The sequence below is a fragment of the Wyeomyia smithii genome, chromosome 3, assembly GCF_029784165.1.
Source record: "Wyeomyia smithii strain HCP4-BCI-WySm-NY-G18 chromosome 3, ASM2978416v1, whole genome shotgun sequence".
NCBI classification, from domain to species: Eukaryota; Metazoa; Arthropoda; class Insecta; order Diptera; family Culicidae; genus Wyeomyia; species Wyeomyia smithii.
The window spans coordinates 181,265,960-181,291,569 of NC_073696.1; the positions used below are offsets into that span (position 1 = coordinate 181,265,960).

The 25,610-nt window shown below is 39.3% G+C and overlaps 3 protein-coding genes across 5 annotated transcripts; 1 reads left to right on the top strand and 2 right to left on the bottom strand.

Moving 5' to 3' along the window:
• Positions 1 to 1,198: 1,198 nt before the first annotated feature.
• On the top strand, positions 1,199 to 10,747 carry LOC129731515 (uncharacterized). Of its 3 annotated transcripts, none has more exons than XM_055691590.1 (4): positions 1,199 to 1,544; positions 1,605 to 1,807; positions 9,937 to 10,057; positions 10,121 to 10,747. In XM_055691590.1, exons 2-4 carry the CDS (start codon positions 1,666 to 1,668, stop codon positions 10,311 to 10,313), a joined length of 456 nt encoding a protein of 151 aa, XP_055547565.1. In that variant the 5' UTR covers positions 1,199 to 1,544; positions 1,605 to 1,665; the 3' UTR covers positions 10,314 to 10,747. The 3 variants fall into 3 exon arrangements, with proteins under 3 accessions (XP_055547565.1, XP_055547564.1, XP_055547563.1); XM_055691589.1 differs by having other exon boundaries at positions 1,199 to 1,529; positions 1,654 to 1,807; XM_055691588.1 differs by having other exon boundaries at positions 1,201 to 1,544; positions 1,654 to 1,807.
• Positions 10,748 to 20,967: 10,220 nt separating this feature from the next.
• Positions 20,968 to 21,999, bottom strand: LOC129728893 (uncharacterized). Its single transcript, XM_055687366.1, has 2 exons — positions 21,698 to 21,999; positions 20,968 to 21,643 (listed from the first exon to the last, which is right to left on the bottom strand). The coding sequence occupies exons 1-2, from the start codon at positions 21,997 to 21,999 to the stop codon at positions 20,968 to 20,970; spliced, it is 978 nt and encodes a 325-aa protein (XP_055543341.1).
• An 80-nt stretch (positions 22,000 to 22,079) lies between these two features.
• LOC129728894 (uncharacterized) lies at positions 22,080 to 24,563 on the bottom strand. Its single transcript, XM_055687367.1, has 2 exons — positions 24,096 to 24,563; positions 22,080 to 24,050 (listed from the first exon to the last, which is right to left on the bottom strand). Exons 1-2 carry the CDS (start codon positions 24,561 to 24,563, stop codon positions 22,080 to 22,082), a joined length of 2,439 nt encoding a protein of 812 aa, XP_055543342.1.
• Between the last annotated feature and the right edge of the window lie 1,047 nt (positions 24,564 to 25,610).

The window sequence follows — 25,610 nt, forward strand, 5'->3', positions numbered from 1 at the left end:
GACAAGGAGTATAAAATACTTTTTCCAAAAATACCATAGACCTATTTTTACCTACAAATTTTCATTTCAAATAAAATGCAAAAACTGATGGTAATTTACCATAAATAAAAATCTGTCTCTTAAGTTTAATTGAAACATAGAAAATAACATAAAATAATATATAATATAATCATAAAATAAAAACTATTATAATAGCAATAATGATCAGATATGCCAATACAGGTCGGACTCGCTTATATACAGTCTCCGATTTTTTTTCACTATATACAATCGAATTTTATATATAATCGAATCAGAGAAAAAAAAAGTTTTATACCTATTCATTTTTCATAAATGATTTGTTGTTTTCGAATAAATAAGAAAAAATCTATTTTTGATTCATCCCCCTAAAAATCAGAAAACACATTTCTTACAAAAAAATACATATCTTGTAGTTATTCCTGATGTAATTGCAGTCAAATGTAAAGGAAAATTATTAAAAAAAATTGTAAAGGTATATGTAGATTTGTCAACTTGTTTGTATTTAATTTTTCAAATTTTAAAAATTTAATTTTTTTTATTTTTTTATTTTTGAAATTATTTTTATACAGGTTTTTTTATCCAAATATTTATAGTTTTTTTATTTTTAAATTTTTTCAAACTATTTCCAAAATTAATTTTTTTTAATATTTTTTCTATATTTTCCCCTTCTTATCAAGCGGTAAGTATTTTGTAGATATTCCCTTACGATATATTAGCTCTAGATAAGTCATATTTGAAATTCAAAAATTTTTTTTTTGTTTCTATATATAATCGAGTCTAAAATTATATATAATCGAATCATATATAATCGAGTCAATATATGATGGAGTCTCTATATAATCGAGTCCGACCTGTATATTGGCTTCGTGGTATTTCCCAGCTAAATTATAGTTATCTAAAAGAAAGAAGCAGTCACACTAGTATCGAGTAAAGATTTGCAGTGTGTTAAATAAGAGTAATCGAGTGTGAAGGCAGTTACTACTAAGATAATTCAGATATCCTATAAACTAAGTGAAGCAGCCAGTAAAGCGCATATTGATCGTTCCACACGATGCAACACGCCAAGACCCTATATCGTACAAGAAGCGATAGAAGTTTGTCCCCTCCATCAGTCCACATCTCTGTAGATACTCTAACCATCTGAATCGGAATCAGCGGGTTTGGTTTAGTAAGTGTAGGACCTGCGTGCGAGCGAATACAGGAAAGCCGTGTTTTCGGGCGGACAATCGTCGTTGGCTCGACTTCGGCGTTCCTTTCACTACTATAAATACGACTGATTATTTCATAGCCGAGTTTACTTTTGAACTGACTTTCACTGTGTCCACGTCTCTCTGAATTTCGCAGCTCGTTCTTACCGTTTATTCGGGTGCGCTGCCAAGAAGCAGAAAGGCATTGCCGGTCTACCTTCAAACAAGTTTTGTACTACGGATAAAATCATAAATTTTAACAGTGTGGTGTCATTTGGCTCGTTAGCGCGCGTGGTCAATTACGTTACGCCAAGTGGACTCGTAAGTTCCGTCTGGGTGCGTAGTTCAGCAATAACACTTTGATTAACGCCTATATAAGAAAATTGCACTAATCAGTGCAAAAAGTGTTTTATAGGAGATTACTGTGATTGTTACGATATTCCAGCTCAGTATAAAAATGAAACCATTCACTTTCGGAATCGTTATCGTTGCTGCTTTCTGCGTGGCCAATGTCATCGGTGCCGACGAGCCAGCGAAGGAAAGCGATGAGGATGGCATCAAAATCTACAAACGATTGATTCCTGCCGATGTGCTTAGAGGTGAGATATATTTCGAAAATAGTTGTGTTCAATAGCCTATAATACGCTGAAATACTGTGACTTATGAATGGCAAAAAACAATTGCTCTTAGGAATGGCAAGCATTTCTGCTGAAGAAGCGTTGTAGCTTTCGATTGCCGGGCATAATCGACGATTGCTTACACACCCCATTCAATCCGGGGTATTGATACGAACCATGATTGTGTAGCCCCACGGATGCATCGATGTACCAATTTTTGTCGTGCATTCTTCCATTGTACCAACGATTTGCTGCCTTGCTAAAGCAAATGCAATGCGGAATGGACATACCTGTAGCAATTACCAAACTCTTTTTCCGATGCTGGTAGTCATGCACGTCAGTCCGCAACGTTCGAATGCTGGGGTTTGGCATTTTACAGCATATTAGTGTCACATTCAGAAGAGCCCCAGCCTTCAAAAGCCTGCCGTTTGTAGGTTGACGTTCGTTATAAATTATTTAATAAATATATCAAAGAGAGACAACAAGCTATTAGCAGATATGGCTACCTGTTAACCGTGTGCACCATGTTTCAGATCTTGCGTAGCAATTTCCATAGTAAATGTGTGACTAAATAAACCGGTTGCATATTTTTCTAGATCTTTCGATTAATTGAGATTGAGAAACAAAGTGTTCAGCCTCAAAGATACCTGACAGGAGCACCTGCCACTGCAGCAACGTGGAACAAAAGTGTAAAAAATAGTTTGTGTTTAAATATGTTTAAAATCCTTGTACAATACTGACGCATGTGGTACGATTCAATGTATCGTTATACCGGATACTCGTATATTGGTCACGTAATTCAAAAATTGGTTGCACATATAAATTATTTCTCGAACAATTGAAAATTGATAATTAGATTTATGACCTGCGCTTATTTATTTGGCTTTTCTCTCGTTTGGTGCTAAACAATATGGAAATAGCATACGATACTAGTATCCACTGTACTGCTAATTTATTCACTATATAGTTGAAAACATTGTTGCATTAATTCCAGCTTACTGCACCTACATCGGTTTCACAAAAAATACCGTATCAAATAGCTGCCGTTAGATGATCATGTTAATTGCTTAAAAAGGTTATGCGATAAAATCTATAGCACCGGAACCTTGTAGGCTAGTGTCATACATGGCGGTACTTTTTGTTCAAAAACTTTGCATTGGTTCCGGTTAGAAGCAACCAAGCATCGTTAATGAACTTATTTCCCTGTAGACTGCCATACTACAGCATAAAGCTTTTTTTTTTTTTGTTGTAGCTGCAACTGTGTTGAATATTCACCCACATGAGCTGATTTCAAAGGACAGTTTGTTTTTTTTGCTTGTGGAAACGAGGAAGGGGAGGGCTGCATGCTGTGTTCGTCTATTATGTTTTCAGCAGCAACAGGGGGGAAGTGTTTTGCATGCATATTGACCGTCTGTTAAACTTGACCGTAGCTAATCTGGTATAAAACCGTCCACCGAACTTCGAATTCATTCGCGTAAACTAAATCTGCGATGACCTTAGCAAAAATTAGAAATGATTGAATTGATCGTTTTTTGAGCTCTCCGTGGCAGCTCTGATGAAAAATTGGGATCAGTTGTTTTTCTGAATGGTCAAAGGAAGAAGGAATCTGATGGAGGTGAATGTTAGAGGAAGCTTTGCAGCGTTTTGACCTCATCAGAAAAAGTTTATAATCGTTTTTATATTGAACGCGTGTGTCTGTGTCCTACAAATTGCACAGGTTTCTCAGCAACTATTAAGCAGTTCCATAATAATATTTTTAATCCCGTACGCCCCACTCGACAACGATTTTTTTTCAGTCGAACCCGAACTAGAATTTTATTTCTGTGAAGCCCGAACTCGAAATTTGTTCATGTGGTCAATTTTTTGTACTAATATGAGCCTGACCTAAAACTTTGAACTTCGAACAGTATTAAAATGCCACTTGCTTGATATTATTCATCATTATCGCATTATTATGCTTATTTCAGATACAGTTGAATCGCTTTATAGCGACATCGCAAGGGACCGTCGTTATAGAGAATTGTCGCAATAAAACGAAGAATTTTTATGAATATAATGCAGAAGGGACCATTGAAAATGTCGCTATAGAGAGATTTGTTGCTATATAAACTGTCGTAATAGAGGAATTCGACTGTAGTCGGGTTTCTGTTTTTCAAAACCGAACCGGAATACTTTTTACGAAACCTGTACCCGACATTTTCAAAAGTTTTCAAACCCAAAACAGAGTTGTGTTCGGGTAAACCCCCAAATCGACCATCTCAATCATTTTTGATTTGAATAAAATTTTCAAGAAAAATTCCTATGGGCTGAAGATGTCATTTCCTGCTAATACAGGTCGGACTCGATCATCCGGAGACTCGATTATCCGGAGACTCGATTATCCGGAGACTCGATTATCCGGAGACTCGATTATCCGGAGTTCGATTATCCGGAATTTTATTTTTTTTGGTGTTCGTTTTTAATTTTTATTCCGAAATTTTACCTTTACTATCCCCTCTGACATATTTGTGACCATTTATGTCACTTTCGGCATGTTTGGGACATGTTCGACCTGTAGTATTATTTTTTTTAATCACGACTAATTTTTGAGAAGGTAATAAGTAAAAATGGTATTGATGATTACAAATAATTTGGGAGCCATAACTTAGATATTGTCACCGAGTACGATTAAATAAAAAAAACCGAGAATTCAACAGATGAAATCCCGCAAAAATCTCGGTAAAACATCAAAATACCGAGATTCTCCGAAACGTATTTTAATATACTATTTAATAAAAACTATTCAATATACTAATACTCGTAAATTTCAACTGTTAATTAAGAGAACTTCGGAACAAAACATTTTTTTTTGTCTGACGATGTATATTCTTTCTAGAAGGACAGAATTGCTGTCTACAACTTCATCGAAGCCGTCATGTCAATCGAAGAAACCGTTGCGGCTTTAATTTAATAAACCATCAAGGTCAAACTAACCTTCTGTCGTATTCATGAAAAAAAAATCGAATCAATGAGCTTTATAAGATAATTATTTCAATTTTTTTTTTTTTTTGTGGTGCATATTTTCCTGGAAAGACAAAATAAGTATTTACAACTTTGCTGAAGACATCATACTGATCAAATAAACCGTGCTGGCCAAAAAAAAATTTTATCAGGGCTATTCTACAAGAAAAGAAACATGCTATAATTTGGTTGAAACTTTGCATAGATGGTTCTATGAACGAAAGATGTCAATTTTTGCTATTCGTTTTTGAATCACGATTCGTTTTTGATAAGCTATGTAAAAATGCTATGCAGAAAAGGTATTGATAAGTACAAATATTTTTGGAACAAAAACAGTTGGTTCGATTGGTGTGACGTCTTCGGCAAAGTTGAAAATAATAATAATGTCTTTCAGAAAAAATATACATTAAAAATTTTTTTTTGAGAAAAATAGTTTCAAGAAAAATCAAAAACTAATTAATTATCTAAGAAAACTATTTTTTTCAAAACCTGTTTTTTATAAAAACTAAAATATTAGCTAAGCATTGATGGCATGAAATAAAAAACAAGAAAAATAGAATTTTCCAGAAAAAAAGAAAAAAAAATTAAAGCTAGAACGTTCGGTTTGGTTGGTTGGTATAACATCTTCAGAAAAGTTCAAGACACTAGTTTGTCCTTCCAGAAAAAATATACACCGTGAGACGAATGATTTTTTTGAAAAAAAAAAACAAATGTGATTATAAATTAAGTTTATCAAAAAACTATTTTCTCATGAATCTGATTTCTCTCTACAAAAACACATACACATCATAAGATAACCAAAAATACAGGAAAAACAAGAAATAAAAAAAAATCAAATTTGTCAAAAAAATAATTTAATTTTTCATTTTTTTACCTTGCTATTTTTTTTTTTTTTTTTTTTTTTTGAAGGACAAAATGATTATCTACAACTGAGCAAATCTTCAAATTAGATTTACAGTCAGTTTTTTAATGCGGTTTTTTGGATTTTCGAATTAACGCTTTTTTACGCAGATTTTTGAATTCCTAAGAATAATTTTTTTTCATAGTGATTTTTTTCTGAAAGACAAAATTATTATCTACAATTTTACCGAAGACGTCACACCGATCGAACAAACCGTTATGACTCTAAAAATATTTGTAATCACCAATACCTTTTCTACATAGCATTTTTACATAGCATCTCAAAAATGAGTCGTTACCAAAAAAGCGTTTTGATTATATCACGTTCAAAAAATATTTTCGGGTGATACATATTTGAAACAGGTTTATTCTGTTAAATCGATTAAAACGATATTTTAAGTTCAACATGCATATCTCAACTGTTTAATAAGAACCAATCGAAGTTTAATGTAACATATACCAACTCAAGAATATATTTAAAAAACTAAAGATTTAGTAAATTTTTCGTAGCTATTTCACGTATTTTTCGATAATATTATATACACTAGGTACCTGCCATAAATTTGGAATCGCTTCACTGAGTGTTGCAACACCCAGTTTAAATATTGCAGTACCCCGAAACTTTATTTTGTCACCTGTTATGGGCAAATTTATATAACTCTATCTCGGATACCGACAACCTAGAGAGTTGCGGTCTTCAGAAAAGTTGTTCAGGAAGTTGTGAAGGCTTTTATTTGGTGCACAGTTTGTTCGAAATTTGAGCGCAACGTGGCGCTAATGTGCATATAGATTTGAGTATAGTGAACCTTATTCACCTCGTAAATCCGACCATTTAGAAAATTGCCGTCATGGCTTGTCATGGGTTGTCAGCATGGCTAAAAGAGTTTCATCTTCATCGATAAGATGATCGTTTTAAACCACACATACTCGCTTGAAAAACTTTGTAATTGTTGTTGTTCCATGTGGATGGCCTCCGATTCATCCAAGGATTAGCCTTTGTAATACAACGGAGTTGTTATATTTTTCATGCATCTAGGCATTTTTAGTCTTCCAATAAGCAATAACAGTGATTTCTGAGTCCCAAATACGTTCGAGCATGGCATGAAGTTACAATTTTAATCCTCGAAGCGATTTTGTCTCTGAATGAGTTAATGTTTTGGGGATTTTTTGAAAAAACAGTCTAGAACAACACAGGTTTGCTCAAAAAGCTCAAACCGGAAAAAATGGCCCCGTTTGCAGCTGCTATCAGCCTTTTATCTCACGGCTAACCTTGTTGCCACATGTCACTAGTGTACCCAGGTAAACAAATTCGTCGACTACTGTAAAAGTTTCCAGCCACTAGTATTTCGTTTTGGCAGAGTTACTGATCAGCCCCATACTCGTGGCTTCCCTCATGAGAGGTCCGAAGGCCTGGGGGTCCGACATCAATTTCCTCTGACTGTCGAATAACAGCGAAAATGTGCTTCGAATTATACTTTTATGCGTTTGTCATTTTATGTATCATTTATAGACATAGATCCTTTTTTCAATCAATAGAGTTTATTTGGCACAGCACGACGGGGAAAACATATCCTTAGATACTCGCCCCCCTTCTTGTTTATGGCTGCATCATATCCATACGAAAGTATCGTAGATTTGCATTCTCGTTTTCGTTCGAAACAATTTGAACGTTCGAACGCTTTTTTATATAATAATCGTCTAGCACGTTTTGGTCAATTTTTTTCAGAAAAGAAACCAATTCAGAAGTAACACTTAGTGATTATGTTGGTTTCAGAAGGGTCAGCGTGTATGTAAAGGAGATCAGGGGTTGGCTTAAGTATAAACTTTTTGCTAATTGTAAGCTGATTTCTAAACACGTATTACATAATCTCTACCCTTCTTGTTTAAATTCTTCATAACGATTTCACACGGGGTCGAGAATTCTGAAATTCATTTCAGCACTGTTATATTCAAAACTTTGAAAACATCTAGGCCCCTATTACAGGAGACGAGGCGAGCGATTTTGGTATTGCAGGTGGCGAGTCGGCTGGATCTTGAACAAGTAACTCGTCTGCGAAACTGCTCGACTCAGCTGTCACCAGCCAAATTTCACTCGTGTTCCCTAATACAATATTTTGCTCGTCGCTGACTGCGGGCGAGGCGAGTTGCTCGTCTCGTCTTCTGTAATAGGGGCCATAGTTATAGCCATTTCTGAATGTGCATTCGAAATAATATTTTTACTATGCACATCACGTTGCCAACCATGACCAAACAAGTTTCCGTTTTCCATCGTTCTATTAATATTTTTTGAATATTAATCATATTAAAAAATATATACGACAATAACGTATAAACCATTTGCTATCCGGTGACATCAACAATGTTGGAGACGAACCCCATTGTTTGGTAATAAAATTATTCATAAACACATCACGTATGGAAACATCATTACCCTCTAGCTGTTCTACAAATATAAAGTTGAAAAAGATTTATAAGGTACAACTCGAAAATTATTATAGGAAGACAGTTTAGAGTAAGTTTTAAACTGCTGTTGGATTAAGCATAACGATAACGATTTTTTCGAGATAAGAGAGAGAGTCACCACGAACAAAAATAAACTACCATGGTCTATTAGGCAAACGGTAGAAAACAATGTCGATTTCCACTCTCACAGAGCGGTGATGAATCATAATTCAAGGTCACTGCATTTAATAATCGGTTGAATCTATTAACATTGAAGTTGGAAACAATTAAATCGCTTCTACCAGCCAAGTTGATCGCATGGCAGTCGAAATTAAACATTTAAACCGAAAAGGAACGAAGTTGTTCCGGTAGACAAACTACTGCCTTTAATGTCAATGGTAACCGGAGCAACATTCACCTGAGATGATGTATTGTGTCATATCAGATTAAAAAGTTGTTCACAGAATACAACTGTGCAGTCACGATTCGATTTCTTACGTTCAAACAAATTATAAAATCAACCCGCTTATCCAGTCACTCTACTAGCTTTACACAAACAATGACTGCTATGCATATTAATAATGTTAACTATTCTCAGACATAGTCAAACTTACTAAAAGCACTCTAATCATACGAATACAATTTACGAACAGCTTCAGCACAACGAGGTAAATTAAATTAACCCTTTCGACCAACTAACAACTCATTCTTCTCCGTTTTTTTTTGTTATGTGTAAAGTGGCAAACACACGACATGAGTCAAACATTTCACAATAATGTGCCTTGAGCAAACCATACGATTGCGGTTAGACAATAATGAAGGATTGTGGTGGTGAAGGTCACATCAGTCATAATCGGAGACTGATGCACCGACATAATGCTACAGACTTCCGGCCACGAAGAACTTATTTCGTATTTGCACAGGGTTGGAACGTTTGCTTCGCGCAATTACCTGTTCAGTTTAGGGTTAGCAAACAAGTCATTTAATTATTGTATATCGTTAACGATTGTTTACTGTAGATATGATTTTATGATGAACAATAATTGATGATTATTTCGTGTTTATGCCGTTGATATGAATTGATGTAAGAAATGTCTATTTTGTCGTTTTATCGATTTTTTTTAATTTAAAAGGTTAAAGAATCAAGATTTGAAAATTCTCTCATTTTTTTCTCTTTCACCACTAAGAGGATGTTCATTTTGAAAACATTCAATGTGTGGGTAACAAATGATCTATAATTGGTTGAATTCAGGTATATCGAAATTCAGACCGCCAAACTCGAGTGGGCATGTCTCAGAGTCACTTTTCTGTTACGAGCTTTGCGTAACGATGAAACGGGCGTCTGATCAGGAGATGCAAATGGCAACAACAAAAGCCGCCGTCCTTTCCGATTGTTCGCTGATCTGTAGAGCACTGAATATATTATAAACTGCAATCTGCAAACCAGTTTCTCACTTTGGCTCCTCTTGCTTAATGCACGCGCCTTTTGTGCCAATGTTACATAATGCTTGAGTCATACTTTCGTATGGTCGGGCCCGAACGTCATCGAGACTGTAGGGTGTCACAAACATGGTACGAGCATCGAGTACGAGCCACACCAAATTGGATCACTTAACGCAACCACTTGAATGATAATCGCACCGGACATCGTAATTTAAAAAATCTCGAGCGAGCATCTTAGATATGATTCCGACCTACTCACATATATCTACTAGACTACTGAGCGTATTATGAAACTCAACTGACTTACATTTCTTTCATTGCTGCAGATTTCCCCGGCATGTGCTTCGCTTCGACCCGTTGTGCAACCATTGAACCAGGAAAGTCGTGGGATCTTGCTCCATTCTGCGGTCGTTCCACTTGCGTCGTCTCCGATAACAATCCGTCACAGTAAGTCAATCATATAATGAGACAATGCAAACTCCTTCTTTTTTCAACATTATCGAATTGCAGGCTGTTGGAACTGGTCGAAGACTGTGGACCACTGCCATTGGCCAACGATAAATGTAAGCTGGATACCGAGAAGACTAACAAAACCGCTCCATTCCCGTATTGCTGTCCTAAGTTTAGCTGCGAGCCAGGAGTAAAACTGGAATACCCAGAAATCAAAGCTCCCGAAGGAACCCAAGAGGAAAAGCAAAACTAAACACGCAAGCCAGCCGTAACATGCAGCGACATGAAAGCCTACAAGAATAAAACCTCAATCTTTTTTTTTTAAATGTACTTCCATATATTGTGCAGAAGACACGTTCAGTTGCAACATTTTAAGGGTAATCTAAAAGTAACAAGAAAAGAATGCGTATTATCGAGCAAGATCACCGTATACCTATTAGTCAAGTATGTGATATTAGAAATATGTATTTATCAGAAAACGTACTACTTTTTAATACACTGATTTTCGCTACTCTTTAGATCCCTTTTGTAAAACTTTCAATGTATAGTTGTTGAACACGGGAATTATAGTATATTCACTATCTGTATCCTCCATATCATCAAAAATTACAGAAAACTACTTAATTTTTTGTTCTGTCAGTTCGAAAAGCTATGACTGTTTTGAATAAAGTTTTCGGTCGATCAAAAGTCACGCAGTTTATATTGATTAATTTAAGAAACGAACACCTCTTCTCATTTGATAACAAAAAATGTTATCAATATTAACTCTATCCCAGCGGAGAGAAATCAGCTTTCACCTTAAAAAGTGACCTTCAAACTTTTCTAACTCATCAACTATATGCACAATTGACAAAAACTATTGCATATCAAAGACCAATCTGTTCTCTTACCGTATTGAAAATTTTCATCGAGCAAATTTCCAAGTATAATTGTTAAATTTGAATCAAAGTTCAAAGGGTAGGACTCAGGTGATGGCATCACCCGCCGGCAATGGGTTAATGATTGCTTTGTGTCACTAATAGACGTTGGAGGTTGAAGGTTTGCATACATTTTGTACAAGGAAATCAAATATAATTTACATTCAAATTTAAAACCATGGATTTTTTCTCTAAGATTTGATGTCTTGTAACATTTTTTCAACAGTTCAGTTTTGGGCACCACTGATTGGGAACAAAGAGTACAAAGTGAACCAATATTTTCTTGAGCTGCAAAGGAAAACTAGGGTAGGGAACATATTCTAAGCAGCTTTAGAAACCGCCTGTGTATTGAGACGAATGTGACCAAACTCTTTGACGGTCACAATAAAAACCTTTTGGTCGCTGAGCCAGCTTGATCTTTACTTGTATTTATATTTTTTTTTTTAGTGTCAGCAAACCGCAGTGCCAGGTCCACAATTTGTGTTTGACGATGCCTGTTGTTTGTTTACACGTATGAACAATTGTCAGTAAATGTCTAAGCAAAAATTATGCACTTACATACTCCAATGTTATGTTTGAGTTTTGTTTAATTTTTGTTTAATAGCCTCGTTTGGTGCCGTTTTGCTTAGTTTTTGTATATAAATTATTTCTATTGTTTGTTTATATGAATTATTTATTTAAACTATTTTGTTGTATTTTGCATGAATATAAAATTTAAATTTAAGAGAAAACAAGTCGTAGATTAGGTAAAATCAAAAAAATTGTTCTAAAAAAAATCAAATAATGATAAATAAAACCCTGGCACCAAACTAAACGATAAGTTTATAAAAGCTTCGAGTCGTCGGGTACAAACAACGAGGTGGTGCGCTACGCGGCAGGGAGGATCTACGATGGAAAGCAGACAGGTTTAAAATAAAAAGGTCAGATAGCAAATATGCGGGAGAATTTTTGATTATAACCCGGAGGAGTGTAGTCGCGCACTGAATATCCAGTTTCGAAATTTTGGCGGAATAACGCCCTAAGTGAGACCTTTTGTGGCCAAATTGGAAGGCCATTTTATACGCGAAGTTTTGGCGCGTCGTTGAAAACCGCGCCCGTGTTAAAAGGCGAGTTAAAGCCAGTTGAAGCCATCCAGATAGTGCAACAGTGACACCCTCCGGGTTACCCGCCAGCCGATTATCCAGCGATCAACAAGCCGGTGCTACGCTTGTAAAGCCCCACTGGTGACCACCGACGCCGCTGCGTCCGATACTACAACGCCCAGCTGGCCAGAAGACCGGATCCGACCAAAGAATCCACCGCATCTCTAAGGCAGCCACCCGATCAGCATCTACACCCCCAGCGAGCGGAGTGCCCGACGGACGTTTTGCCGTGAAAAAAGAAAAAGAGCACAAGTAAAATTATTCCTACTAACTCTTCCTTCCCGCGAAAATAATTTTAATAAAAATTTTGTATGGTCTCGTAATTTTCAAGCTGTTCTTTGTTAAATTAATTGTGAGTCCTTTTGACTTGTTTCCGCTCAGTATTAGTGTGTAATCCGTGAATTTCGCTCAGTGACCAACGGTATAGGTGGGTTGAAGGTCCGCCCAATTGAATTTTCTACAGGAGACCAAAGTAACGACCCGAAGCTGGGAAGCAAAAAGCAACTAGAAGCGAGTGAATAGTAACACGAAATACTCGAAATGTGTTGAGTGAAATTCAAAGAGAAGTATATCAATCCCTCTATCTTTTTCTCTGTCAGAACTTGTTTTCAGATTGTAAAACTAAGTTAGCAAACTTTAACAATAATCAATTAAAGTTACCAATCGAGGGACACTATTACAATCACCCCGAACCTAGCAGTGGCGTAGCGTGACCGGGTGACACCCGGGGCGAAAAATTTGGGTGTCACCCCTTTCCCCCTGGGTGTCACTCCCACCCGGTTGCAGTGAAATCATTTTACTATCAAAAATTGTGAGATTTAGCACGTTCGTTTTCAATTGCAATAAATCTATCCATTTTTGAAAAATTGGTTGAGATTTCACTCTTAGAAACAATTTTTTTATAGTTTTCGAGAGTTTCACCGCGACCTCCACCCTAACTAATGGATAGTTAATCTCACGGATGTCACTCTTTAAAGTGACACTTATGAAAATTTTCCCCATGGATGTCACCCCCTATTTGTAATGAACTTATTTCCTTCTGTTTTGCAGGCGTTTTTTTTCAGCACCCGAAGTGGCTCCTGAATGGCTGTAATAGAGGTCGTTTTGTTCCGATTTGTTTGTTTGTTCACAGATTTCTTTGTGATTTACGGTAGACAATTAAGGTTATCGTTTCCATCATTGAAATTGTTGATATTGATCAAAATTCTGGAGTTTGAGGCTTGTTTTCTCCGACTGATTAAAATAGGTGCCACTGCTTAAACCGTTCCTTACCCTATATTCCTTGTCAAAATATTTAAAGAAACTCGCGAAAAGTTTCCAACCCTGAATAAGGGAATCCACGGGTGACCTTTCACGGTTTGTCAACGGTTTTGTTGTTGTTTTTAAAGTTTCAAAGCCAAAACAAAACCGTACACGAAATCTTTAATACCGTTAAAATAAAATCACAGGAGGGTTGTGGGCAAAGCCACGACCGCAAGGATGAAGTAGAATACTTTTACAAGAAAGAAAACTCGGCTGCTTGCTTGTCAGTCATTTTTTAACTTGTTGTTCAATTCAATATCGGATAAGATACCGATCACATCTTGGAGTTATCACTGACAGTGAGAGTAAAGTATTCCTTGTGATAAAATAAACAGTGAAAAGCTGATTTAACACTCAAAACTAGACGGCTCATGTGTTGTCAAAATGAGTCAACATTGAATGCATTTACTAGTGCCCGCTATCGCACAGAGACTGCATTTCACTAAAGTGCCTCACTGCATCAGCTGCTATCGATGCTAAACCCGCTGCAACTGCTACGCTATCCGTAGCCATGCCAATGTCATGCTGTCCCTGCATCAGCTGGCCTAGCTGCTATCGATGCTGAGATCCGCTGCAACTAGTGTACCATCCATTGCTATGCCACAGCTGTGGCCGCTATCCGCCTGGTATCCACTGCACTGCTACTGCTGCTGCTAGGGGAAGACTGCTGTTGTCGCTGTCTAGAACTAATATGAGCGGCTTCGACTGAAACAGGCTCTCATATAGGAATGAAAAACCTATCGATAGTTATCGATAGTAGTAGGAAATCATCGATAACTATCGATAGCCATTTCAGTCGATAATTCCCATCCTTACTCTTAGACAGACAAATAGCAAATTTAAAATGGCAAGGTCTATGATTCTGTCGACCGTGCTTGGGAAGCAATCATATTAACGACTAATCAGATCAGTCAAATTTCACGCTTCAAAAAGGATTGACCATTCTCAATAATATAATTGCTTATCATGATTTGGACTTGATAATTTTTGAATTTTGATAATGCGAAAAATTCATTTTTATGCTGATATTGAAAGCTTTTCGGATGTTGTGCTCATGACTGAAGGAAAAGATAATTCAGTACGTTCTGAGACACGGAGATGAAGCCAAATATATATCTGTTCCAAATTTCTTGAAAGTGTAAATTGATTTAAGAGAAAATATTAACTCTTCAATTAGGTTTTATTTTATCCTTAAAAGGACAATTTGCTGTTTAATTCAATGTTTGATAAGATGCCGATCACATCTTTGCGTTGTCACTGGCAGTGCGAATAAAGTATTCCTTGGGGGAAATAAACACTGAAAAGTTTTCCAGAACGTTCTTTTCAAGGGATGCATTTGCTAGTGTGCCTGCTATCGCTCAAAGACAGCATTTCACTAATATGCCACACTGCATCAGCTGGCCCTGCTTATATAGACGCTGAGACCAACGTCAACCGCTGCGCTATCCCCGTTACCACAGTGGTGGACGCTTCCGTTGTCATTGGTATCCGCTGCCCTGCATCACCTGGTCCTGCTATCGATGCTGAGTCGCGCTCCGCTATCCGTTGCCATACCACAGCTGTGGCCGTTATCCGGTGCACTGCTACTGCTGCTGTATCCACTGCTGCTGCTAAGAGAGGACTGCTCCTGTTGCAGTCTAGAATTATAATGAGCGGTTTCGAGGGAAACAGGCCAAGTTGCACATTTCAAATGGCAAGGTCTATGATTCTGTCCACCGTGCTTGGGAAGCAATCATATAACGACCAATCAGAGGCCGAATTTTTCGTTTTGACAAGACTTGACTATTTTCAATAGTACAATAGTTTGAAAAATAAAATTACAATTATCTGCATTTGGGAAGAATCTTAGAAGATTTTCCAATCTATTGCTGCAAGAACTAAGGAAGTCCATCGAATACACACCGATTTATTAGCATTTGAAATTGGACATATTTTTCACTTTTTTCGGTTTTAGATTTTCATTTCACATCCCTATGTAGCCGAACTTCCTGAGAGAAGTACTCTACTGCAAAAAAACAAAAATGATATTTCATAGACCATTGTACGAGACGTTTCTGAAGTCAATTCATGAATGAAATTTTAACAGAAAGCTCGGAACCGCTGACATAACGCACGTAAAAGCAGCATCAATATCAGCAGGATCCGTGACACCTGTCAGTTCGTAAAATGGTATATTGTTGTGTGAACAGTAAAAACTTGCAACCGTCATTTAACAGTAAGTGGTAATGCTCCCGCTATGTAGCGCTCGTGTCACCTAAAAACGAAGCACAGATATCGATAAAATATCGATACAGCGATATTTATGCAGTGCAACTGGGGCACCACAAGACAGATGTCGTTAGTGTATTAATGTATTTGGATTCAAATTTTTACACACGATTTTCAAATTTCTTTATATGAACATTAATGTATGTTCTCTGTGCTTTCGGTTCTAGAGCAAACAATCGGACAACATTTGTTTTCACGTTTTTCTGTTCCGGATTGTATCCAAATTGCGACCGTTCATAAGGTTCAGAACATACCAGTGGCTGTCAAAAGTTGTAAGCAAACTGAAATCATATTGAAAAACGCCTTCAAAGTTACCTCTTTCAGAAATGAAGAATAGTTTTTCTGTATATGTTGGAATATAAAAAGTCCTACTAAAGTTGTTATGGTCTGTTTGCATACAAAACTAGAAAAGTAATGGATTTCATCCCCACAGAGTATGGGTGCCCGACAACGGAACAGCTTTCGAGAGTGGAACGAACGAGTGAACTTCAGACAATACCACCAGTGGTACACCCTTAGATAATATCACCGAGTACGGTAAAATGAATTACCGAGATTTCAACAGCTGAGATCTCGGTAAAAATCTCGGTAATACATCAGAATACCGAGATTCTGTAAAATCAACAATTCACAACTTGTCAAACTTTAACGAAATTCTCGGTAATATTTCACTGGGACTCGGAAATTCGGGAAACTGTCGAATTATTACGAAAATTTCGGTAAAATTTACTGAAGTACGCATTTTGCGATTTCTCAGATAAATCCAGGAAATGATGACAACGATTAATTATCCGTATAATTTTATTAATTATTTTGTCAAATGATTCAACTTATTTCAGCATTGGTAGAAACAGGAGAGTTGTGTTGCTTCCTGGAAATAAAACAACATGCATCACTGCAACTTACATCCTGCGAAGTTAGTCGTTAACCTACAAAATCGATTAAGGAAAGAATTAATTGTTTTCTTCTAGTATTATATTTGCAATAAACACAAACAAGATCTAAAAAATAACATTGTATACTTACTCCACATTTTAGGTTATTCTGAATATTACAGATTTCTCCGGAATGATGATCAACCGCGAAACCTGTTCCTTTTACATCTAAACCGAAACACGAACAAAATTGATAGTGAAGCTTTCGTTATTTTGACAGTTCTATTTTTCGGAATCCCGGTAAGAGCTTTTTTGGTTCAACGAGATCTCGGTTAAATGATGTCAAGCTTCCGAGATTCGGTATCATGTCGTTTAAACGATAGTTATTCAAGTTAACGCCGAGGTCCTTAACATGGTAAACACGTTGGATTTCGGTACTTTAGAGCTTGAGCTTCAAAGACAGCAGGTAGATGAAAACAGGTGAAGGAAATTACGGAGCATTTCTCAGGATTGACAAGCATGCAAAACAAGGTCCACCAACTCATGAAAGTGTCAAACTCTCGCTGGAAGCAGATTGTATCCATCATCTAACGAATCTTCATGTGTGACTTCAAATCGGAAGCGAAGGACAAAAAAACAATATCGCACGCTTAGCCTTGGGGCTAATAGCAGTCTCGATAAACTAGATTAGTTGAGAGAATTCGTTATCAACATTGTTTTTGGCACATTTTGCATGTGTAGGATAAGTACAACGATACACCGTGCCCCAGTGCTGAGTCGAGAAAATTTCCAGCACGAAAATATCCTCGACTCGATCGGGAATCGAGCCCGATACACACTTAGATAATATCACCGAGTACGGTAAAATGAATTACCGAGATTTCAACAGCTGAGATCTCGGTAAAAATCTCGGTAATACATCAAAATACCGAGATTCTGTAAAATCAACAATTGACAACTTGTCAAACTTTAACGAGATTCTCGGTAATATTTTACCGGGACTCGGAAATTTCAACTGTCGAATTAAATATCCGTATTATTTTATTAATTATTTTGTCAAATGATTCAACTTATTACAGCATTGGTAGAAACAGGAGAGTTGTGTTGCTTCCTGGAGATAAAACAAATTCCATCACTGCAACTTCCATCCTGCGAAGCGAGCCGTTAACCTACAAAAATGAGTGAGGAAAGAATTTATTGTTTTCTTTTAGTATTATATTTGTACACAAACAAGATCTGAGAAATAATATTGTATACTTACTCAACATTGTAGGTTAATATGAATATTACAGATTTCTTCGGAAAGATAATTAACCGCGAAACCTGTTCCTTTCACATCTAAACCGAAACACGAACAAAACTGAAAGTGAAGCTTTCGTTATTTTGACAGTTCTATTTTTCGGAATCTCGGTAAGGGCTTTTTTGGTTCAACGAGATCTCTGTTAAATGATGCCAGACTTCCGAGATTCGGTATTTTAGTTTACTGAACTCGGAAATTTGCTGTTTTACAGATTTTTTTGGCAAACAAATTTACGGTATTCCGGTAAACTCATCCGGTTTCCGATTTCTCAGTAATTTTGTTACGGAACAACGGTAAACGAAAATGTTTTCAAGTAGTTCGGTATTTTACTTTACCGAGAAAACATTATGCAGTTAAGTGTGTACCACAACTGTGTGGAAGAGCTAGCCGACCGACATCGCTAACCACAGAGCCACGGGGACCACACCAAGGGACCAAGGACAAACGAGGGCCTTTAAGTACATAGTTCACATTATTGAAGTACAACCAAAAGATCAACGGTCCCAAGTGGCTACGTATCTATGACGACGGGATGCACTCCAGTGGAGTTAGCGCACCATAAGGCGGAGGTCACCGCAAATCAGAGCAACAGGCGGTGATCAGAGTCGAAGACTGCACCATTACCTCGCAGCGGTGCTTGTTACGGGAGTCACTTCACGGTGAAAACAGAGTGAAGTGAATAAAGCCCTATTGCGGGACTCACCTAAGTGAGAAAAGCGCCGCAAAGTGACATCTGCCGTGAAATCTGGGTTATTATGAGTGTTATATTAGAGAATTGAAAACGGAATAAGCGACGTTTCACGTTCAACTATTTCACGACCATTTTGAACGGTGAAATGATTCCACGAAGATGAAATAAGTCTTGGAAATTGATTGATTTGTGATCTAATGATAATATTGGATTTATTTTTCAGGAACTTGACAAATCAGAATTCGATCCGTTTCTCAAAGCAGCCGAACTTTCAACTTTGTGACCGATGAAAAAATGCACAGAAGTTCATGAAATTATCGATACCGAAGAAAAAAAATTTTTTGATGCCAAATGTCTTAGAAAACGTCAAGATTTGGTGTTATCTAAAAAAATCAACTTTATGGGGCATTTTTGAGTTGGGAAACATTATCATTCCACTTGTCCTATTCTCAATTTCACTTCACTGTCAATCTCACTTCACGGAGGTAATTTTTATCACCTCACTTGAGGTGAAATCGGGAATAGGTCTCAAAAAGTGGAGTGAGCGTGAGAGTGAAATATATTTCACCGTGAAGTGACTCCCGTAAAAAGCACCAGCGATCTTTGAAACTCTTGAGTGTTATGGTTGACGATAAGCTCACATTTAAGAGTCACGTCAACTATGCTTGCAAGAGGGCTTCAACGGCTATTGCAGCACTATCTCGAATGATGTCGAATAGCTCAGCGGTGAATAGTTGCAAGCGTAAACTTCTTGCCAGTGTGTCTGAGGGTTGCGAGTGCCTTTCGTAGGATGCTTCGACCAACGTGACACAAGGTGCATACAAGGTACAAGAAGATCATTCTCGATTATCAGATGGCAGCAGGAAATGTCCAATTCGGCGAATGGTAGGTGGACACACCGACTTATTCCGGTGGTATCCGGATGAATCGGGAGGCGCTATGGAGAAGATCCTGTAAAGTCATGGCTACTTCAGGTAGTATCTACACAGAGTACGCTACGAGACTGCTACGCATGTCTTCCTCGTTTTGCGCGTGCGCGGAGTGACATGATCCTCCTGTCAAATAGTTCTAGAGTTGCAAAGCAGGTGACAAGTTGATCGATCACCGACAAGCTAGTGTTAGCTAACTGCTGGTCTCCAGGTTAGTTAGCTAATTAGCTAGGAGACTTGATAGAGCCAGGGGGCAAGCATAAAAGCCGCTCCCTGAAGCAATACCTAGCGGTCGTCCCGGTTATTATTTTGGGCTGGAGAGTGGAGGGTTTTAGTGGGTCAAACCACACACAACCTGAGGTTGGTCTTTCAGGTGTTTGACAGCAAAATTTCCCTCTACCTGAAAAAAATGTGTCTACCTTGTGGAATTCCAGACGAGGCAGGAAAAACATTTTGCTCGAGAATCATCGATTGTCACAATTAGTTAACGACCGAAAAGGTAGGAACAGCACTAACGCAACACACTACCGCGGCGCTAACACCGAATCAATCGTAATGACATGATTGATTTTGTCAAACGCTACAGACAAATCGTTGTAGATGACGTCCATTTGAGCGCGATTCGCTAAACTTTCTGCAATATAGGACTTGAGACACAGTAAATTTGTATTAGTTGATCTACCCGAGACTTTTCCATGTTGATCCTCGCTCAGGTATTGTTTGCAGTGAGCTGTCGGCATCACGTCCGAGAATAGCAAACCAATGGATAGCGGCGAATACTTCAGAAATGCGTCGGTGGTCAGCATTCCGAAAGTCGTGTGAAACAGGTGTGATGGTTTTCGTATGATTTAATGAATGGTTCTTAAGGGCTAGAATTAATGGAAGGTGTTGCCATACAAGCTTGACCAGAAGTCGAGCGAAACAACGGGGAAAACGTTCCCGTCTACAACAGAAACGAAATACGAATAAAAATGATTGTTCACAAACCTGATACAACTCAGCTAATGACATTTTATGGGTTCGATGTTTTCAGTTGCCCTGCTGAACTTCTATTCTAATCAAAAACCTGTTGTAAAAGGGGCTTATAACTTAATGTAAAAAAAATTGTTACGCACCTTTAAAAATCCAAACTTTCCTTATTTTTTTAAGAAAAACGGTTGTTCGCACTGGAACGTCTTGTGGTGGACTGTAAACACCAGAGGGGAACGGAGTTTGCAATTGGCTCAAAATTAACTCTAATTAGTCCTGAAAAGAACTGGGGGAATTGCCTTTTGCTCAGCTCCAAAGGAAGAAGAATGCAGGAAAAACAACTTTGCTGCTATGCTACCAACTATTTATTCTCTTCTTTGATCTTCTGCTACTGCTGCTACGATGTGAATGGTTGCGCGACAAAAAACTGAATGAATGCTTTCCCTTTCAGAGGGTTCTTTTATAGCAGCTGCGGTGGCTCGCAAAGATGCTGCTTGATGCTGATTGGTCGTGGTTAGTTTTGGTGGGGAGACGGAACATCCTCCCCCGGTTGCGGAACTCGGCGATCGTTGAAGTTTCCAACTAATTGGTTGTCCTCAATCGGTAGAATTGAAACCTTGTTGATTGGACGTCGAAAATGGTGACCGTTGGATAAGACATCTACTGCTCGTACAAGCCCATCATCGCCAGGGTAGACTTCTTCGATGCGACCTAGTTTCCAATTGAGAGGAGGTTGATTTCGATCATGCAGTAGCACAATCATGCCGACACGAACGTTGGGCATCTCTCGTAGGTACTTTTTCCTGGGTTGTAGGGTGTTTAAATAGTCTCGGCTCCAAGCACGCCAAAATTGTTCACGGAGAAGTTGGAGATGCTGCCAGCGGCTCAAACGAGAAACCTTGACATCTTCTAACGATGGTTCAGCGGGAGCTGTAAGTGGTCGACCGATGAGGTAGTGAGCTGGCGTGATCACAAGTGGATCTGCTGGATCATTGGAGATGGTAAACAGCGGTCTGGAGTTCATGACAGCCTCAATCTGTGCTAAGACTGTAGCCAGTTCCTCAAAAGTTAACTTCACGTTACCGACAATACGTTTAAGATGAGTTTTGCAGGATTTCACCGCCGCTTCCCACAAGCCGCCAAATTCAGGGGCATCTGGTGGGATGAAGTGCCACTCGATTTCACGGCTGCTACAGAAAGACTGAATCGGCTCAACGAATTGTTAATTATGGAATTGTTGGTACAATGCTCTTAATTCATGGTTGGCGCCTCGGAAGTTAGTAGCATTATCCGAGTGCAACTCACGAATCATGCCCCGTCGAGCAATCAGTCGTCGAAGAGAAGCCAGGAAAGCATCGGTGCTCAAATCGGACACGGCCTCCAGGTGAACAGCCTTAGTCGTCATACAAACGTACACTGCTACGTACGATTTCACTATTGCAGGTCGACGTGATCCTTGTTTCGTCCAAAAGGGCCCGGCATAGTCGACACCTGTTACGGCGAACGGAGGGGAAGGTACTACTCTAGACTCTGGTAGGTTTCCCATTAGCTGACTGGTAGTAGTAGGGCTGGTACGGAAACATCTGACGCAACGACGGGTGATGAAACGAATGGTAGATCTTGCGTTTAGAAGCCAATATCGCTCATGGCATTCAAAAGTCCAGTTTGTCCTACGTGGAGTAACTCGATGTGCATCTGTTGCACTAGCAGCCGCACCACCGGATCCTTATCCGGCAATATTATAGGATGACGATTCTCGAAAGGTAGTTGCGAGCGATCCAACCGACCACCCACGCGGAGAAGCTTATTGACGTAAACCGGGCGTAAATTACCAAGTTTTCGGCACGGTTGATTGGTAACAACGCGCTTGATTTCATCGGCAAAATGGAACTGCTGTACGACATATGCAATGGTTTCCGTGGATTGGCGTAGCTCACTGACGGTTAAATGTGTCCCAAGCTCACGTTCGGCACGCTTCTTCTTACAATTCTGAGCGAAGCGCAAAATGTATCCCACGACTCGTTGAATTTTACGGAAACTACTTTGCTTGTGGAAATGGGCCAGCAAACCATCATCGTTTGACACTGTCACCATGGATTTAAGTTCTGGTAGCTCTTCATCAGGTATAGTTTCGGGCACGTCTACTTTATACTTTTCCCTATTCAGGAATTCGGGACCGCTCCACCAGAGCGGATTGTTCTGAAGATACTCAGGAAGTTGGCCTCGGGAGATGATATCGGCTGGGTTTTGCTGCGATCTGACATGCTTCCATCGATGCTCACTAGTCTGCTCTTGAATCAGAGCGATTCTATTGCGCACGTACTGTTGTAGTTGATTCAGTGGTTTTTTAATCCATGCTAAAACAATCGTACTGTCAGACCACAGTACTGTTTCCTGGATTTTCATCGTTAAAGCTGGCAACACCTTCTGCACTAGTCTGGATAGCAATAAAGCGGCACACAGTTCCTTCCGCGGAATGGAGAGTTCTTCCAAGGGGGCCAGTTTTGATTTACTGGTTAGAAGACAAAGCGAGGCCGACCCATCGGCAAATAGACTTCGGAGGTAAATGCATGCTCCATATGCTACTGTAGAAGCATCTGAAAAACCATGTACGTCATAGGTTACCGCACTGTCGGAGAGCACGCATCTTGGAATCTCGATATCATTTAAATGAATCAATGAACTTTGTAACTCTTGCCACTGTTCCTTTATATTGTCGTCCACAGGATCATCCCATCCAATCTTAGCTTGCCACTGTTGCTGCGCTAGAAGTTTCGCCTTCACTATTACCGGTGACACCAGGCCTAGGGGATCAAAGAACTTAGCGATTTCTGAATACAGTATTCGTTTCGTCAACAATTTTGGGACCGATGGATTCGTATGATTTGCGATGGAAAGTGTATCTGTGGTAGGATTCCAACGCAATCCGAGCACTTTAATAGCTGAATTCACACCACGGTTTTCGGAAGCATCCATTTTCTCCTGCTCATCGACCGGTATGTGCTCGAGGAACTCTTGCGAGTTGGAACACCACTTATGTATAGGGAAGCCTCCCTGGCGAATAAGCTGCTTCAGCTGGTTCTGCGCCTCAAGGGCCTGTTCCACTGAGTCTGCACCCGAGAGTACATCATCCATGTACGTCTCTTCCTTTACTATGCGCGTAGCAATAGGAAATTCTCTACCGTCCTCTTCGGCAAGTTGCAGTAAACATCTTGTTGCTTGGTACGGTGCCGAGGCAGTGCCGTACGTGACAGTGCATAATTCCAACACGCGCAAAGGTAACGACGGCTTTTCTCTCCAGAAAATTCTCAAAAATTGACGGTCCGATGGAGCTGCGAGTATCTGGCGGTACATTTTTGAAATGTCTGCGGTGAAGGCCACTCTAAACGTACGGAATCGTAGCACAATATGGTATAAGTCGTTTTGTACTACTGGGCCGATCTGAGGTACATCATTAAGGGAAACTTCCAATGGTGAAGATTTTGCGCTTGCGTCGAACACGACACGGCATTTCGTGCTCGAGCTGGACGGCCGCAGTACTGCATGGTGCGGGAGGTAATACACTTGTTGGTTTGGTACGTCCTCCGACTCGGCTACCTAACGACAATGACCTAAAGACTCATATTCCCGGATGAAGTTTACGTACTGGGTTTGCAGCTCAGGGTTTCGAATCAATCGTTTCTCCAGCATGAGAAATCGCTTCAAGGCCAGAGAACGACAATTACCCAGCTGGGAAAGATTCTCCTTGAATGGTAGCTTGACAATAAACCTTCCTGTTTCATTACGTTGGTAAGTGGAAAGAAAATGTGCCTCACATGGTATTTCGGCTGTTGACAGTTTTGGAACGTTAGGCACTTCTTCTGTTTGCCAGAACTGTTGCATTTTTCGCTCGATGTCTTCGACGGTTGTGTGCGAATACTGGAGGGACACGTTGACTACGTGCGGATCAATGATGACACCAGCTACGACCCATCCGAAGTGAGTGTCTCGTAGCTGTGGTAATCTATCGGCAAGATGAATCGAACTCGGTTTGAGGATGTCGAGAAATAGTTCTCCACCAATAAGCAAATCAACTTTGTCGGGTGTATGGAACTCAGGATCGGCAAGCATTATTCGTCAGGGATCATCCATTGCGAGATGTCAATTTTGGAGGTTGGGATTATGCCCGTTACTCTCGGGGTAACTAGACATTCTAGCTCGGCGTGGTAAGCAGACACGCGGGAACGGAACTGTACTTTCACCTTATCACGGGCGTGGGTACGTAAAGCATTGATACCCACGATAGGAACGTTGGCTGGTGTCTTAAGGAGGCCTAGGCGGTTGGCCATTTCTTCGGTTACGAAATTCACCTGAGAACCACTGTCCAACAGAACACGACACAGGTGCGGTTGACTGTTTATGTCGAAGACCTCTACTAGCGCAGTTTGTAGTAACACTGTTTTGGCGGATTTCGTAAAAAACGAGGAGCAAGTGGTTGAAATAGGTGGCTCAACCAGAGCAGGTGTTTGCGGTGCAGTAGCTTGGTTTGGAACGGCAATAACCGATGGCTGATTTGCCATTTCAACAGGAGCAGAAACATTGGATCTGGATTCTTTGTTGATGACTCCATCGTGGTGAAGTAATGTGTGATGACGGCGTTGGCATTTGTGACACGCTTTATCGGAAGGACAATCCTTGGCTCTATGTCCTTTGCGTAGACAGTTATAACATACTCCAGCAGCTCGAATCTTCTCGTTCTTCTGGGCAAGTGTAAGGTTGGATAGGGCTGAGCACTGGACATTTCGATGTGAACCGCCGCAAATGTCACAAACAAGCGTAGATTGTGATAAACTAGTCGAAACGGCATAGCTTTTCTGTGGCTGAATCTTTGATTGGAAAGGAACTTGCTTCGATTTGATTGGAGCAGCAGCTGCCTGGAAAGCAGTTTCGCAATTGTCTAGGATTTGGCACCTAGTTTTCAGATACTCTATGGTTTGCTTGTACTTCGGGAGTTCTCCCTTTTTCATTGTAGATTCCCAAGATTGACGTGTGGTACTATCTAATGCCGAAACGATAAGGAATACAAAAAAATGCTCTGCAGTACCGTTGATTTCTTGATCGAGATAACGAAGGCTTTCGATATGATTGGTCGCTTCATTCACGAGGGCACGTAGTTCT

Excerpts from the sequence above, each read along its gene's own strand:
- LOC129728893 (XM_055687366.1), bottom strand. The coding sequence starts at position 21,999 with ATGGGAAACCTACCAGAGTCTAGAGTAGTACCTTCCCCTCCGTTCGCC. Across the intron at positions 21,644-21,697 it reads AACCATGAATTAAGAGCATT|CAGCCGTGAAATCGAGTGGC; the intron begins GTACCAACAATT and ends GTCTTTCTGTAG.
- LOC129728894 (XM_055687367.1), bottom strand. The coding sequence starts at position 24,563 with ATGCTTGCCGATCCTGAGTTCCATACACCCGACAAAGTTGATTTGCTT. Across the intron at positions 24,051-24,095 it reads CTGAGCTGCAAACCCAGTAC|GTAGCCGAGTCGGAGGACGT; the intron begins GTAAACTTCATC and ends CATTGTCGTTAG.
- LOC129731515 (XM_055691590.1), top strand. The coding sequence starts at position 1,666 with ATGAAACCATTCACTTTCGGAATCGTTATCGTTGCTGCTTTCTGCGTG. Across the intron at positions 1,808-9,936 it reads TCCTGCCGATGTGCTTAGAG|ATTTCCCCGGCATGTGCTTC; the intron begins GTGAGATATATT and ends TCATTGCTGCAG. Across the intron at positions 10,058-10,120 it reads TCCGATAACAATCCGTCACA|GCTGTTGGAACTGGTCGAAG; the intron begins GTAAGTCAATCA and ends ATCGAATTGCAG.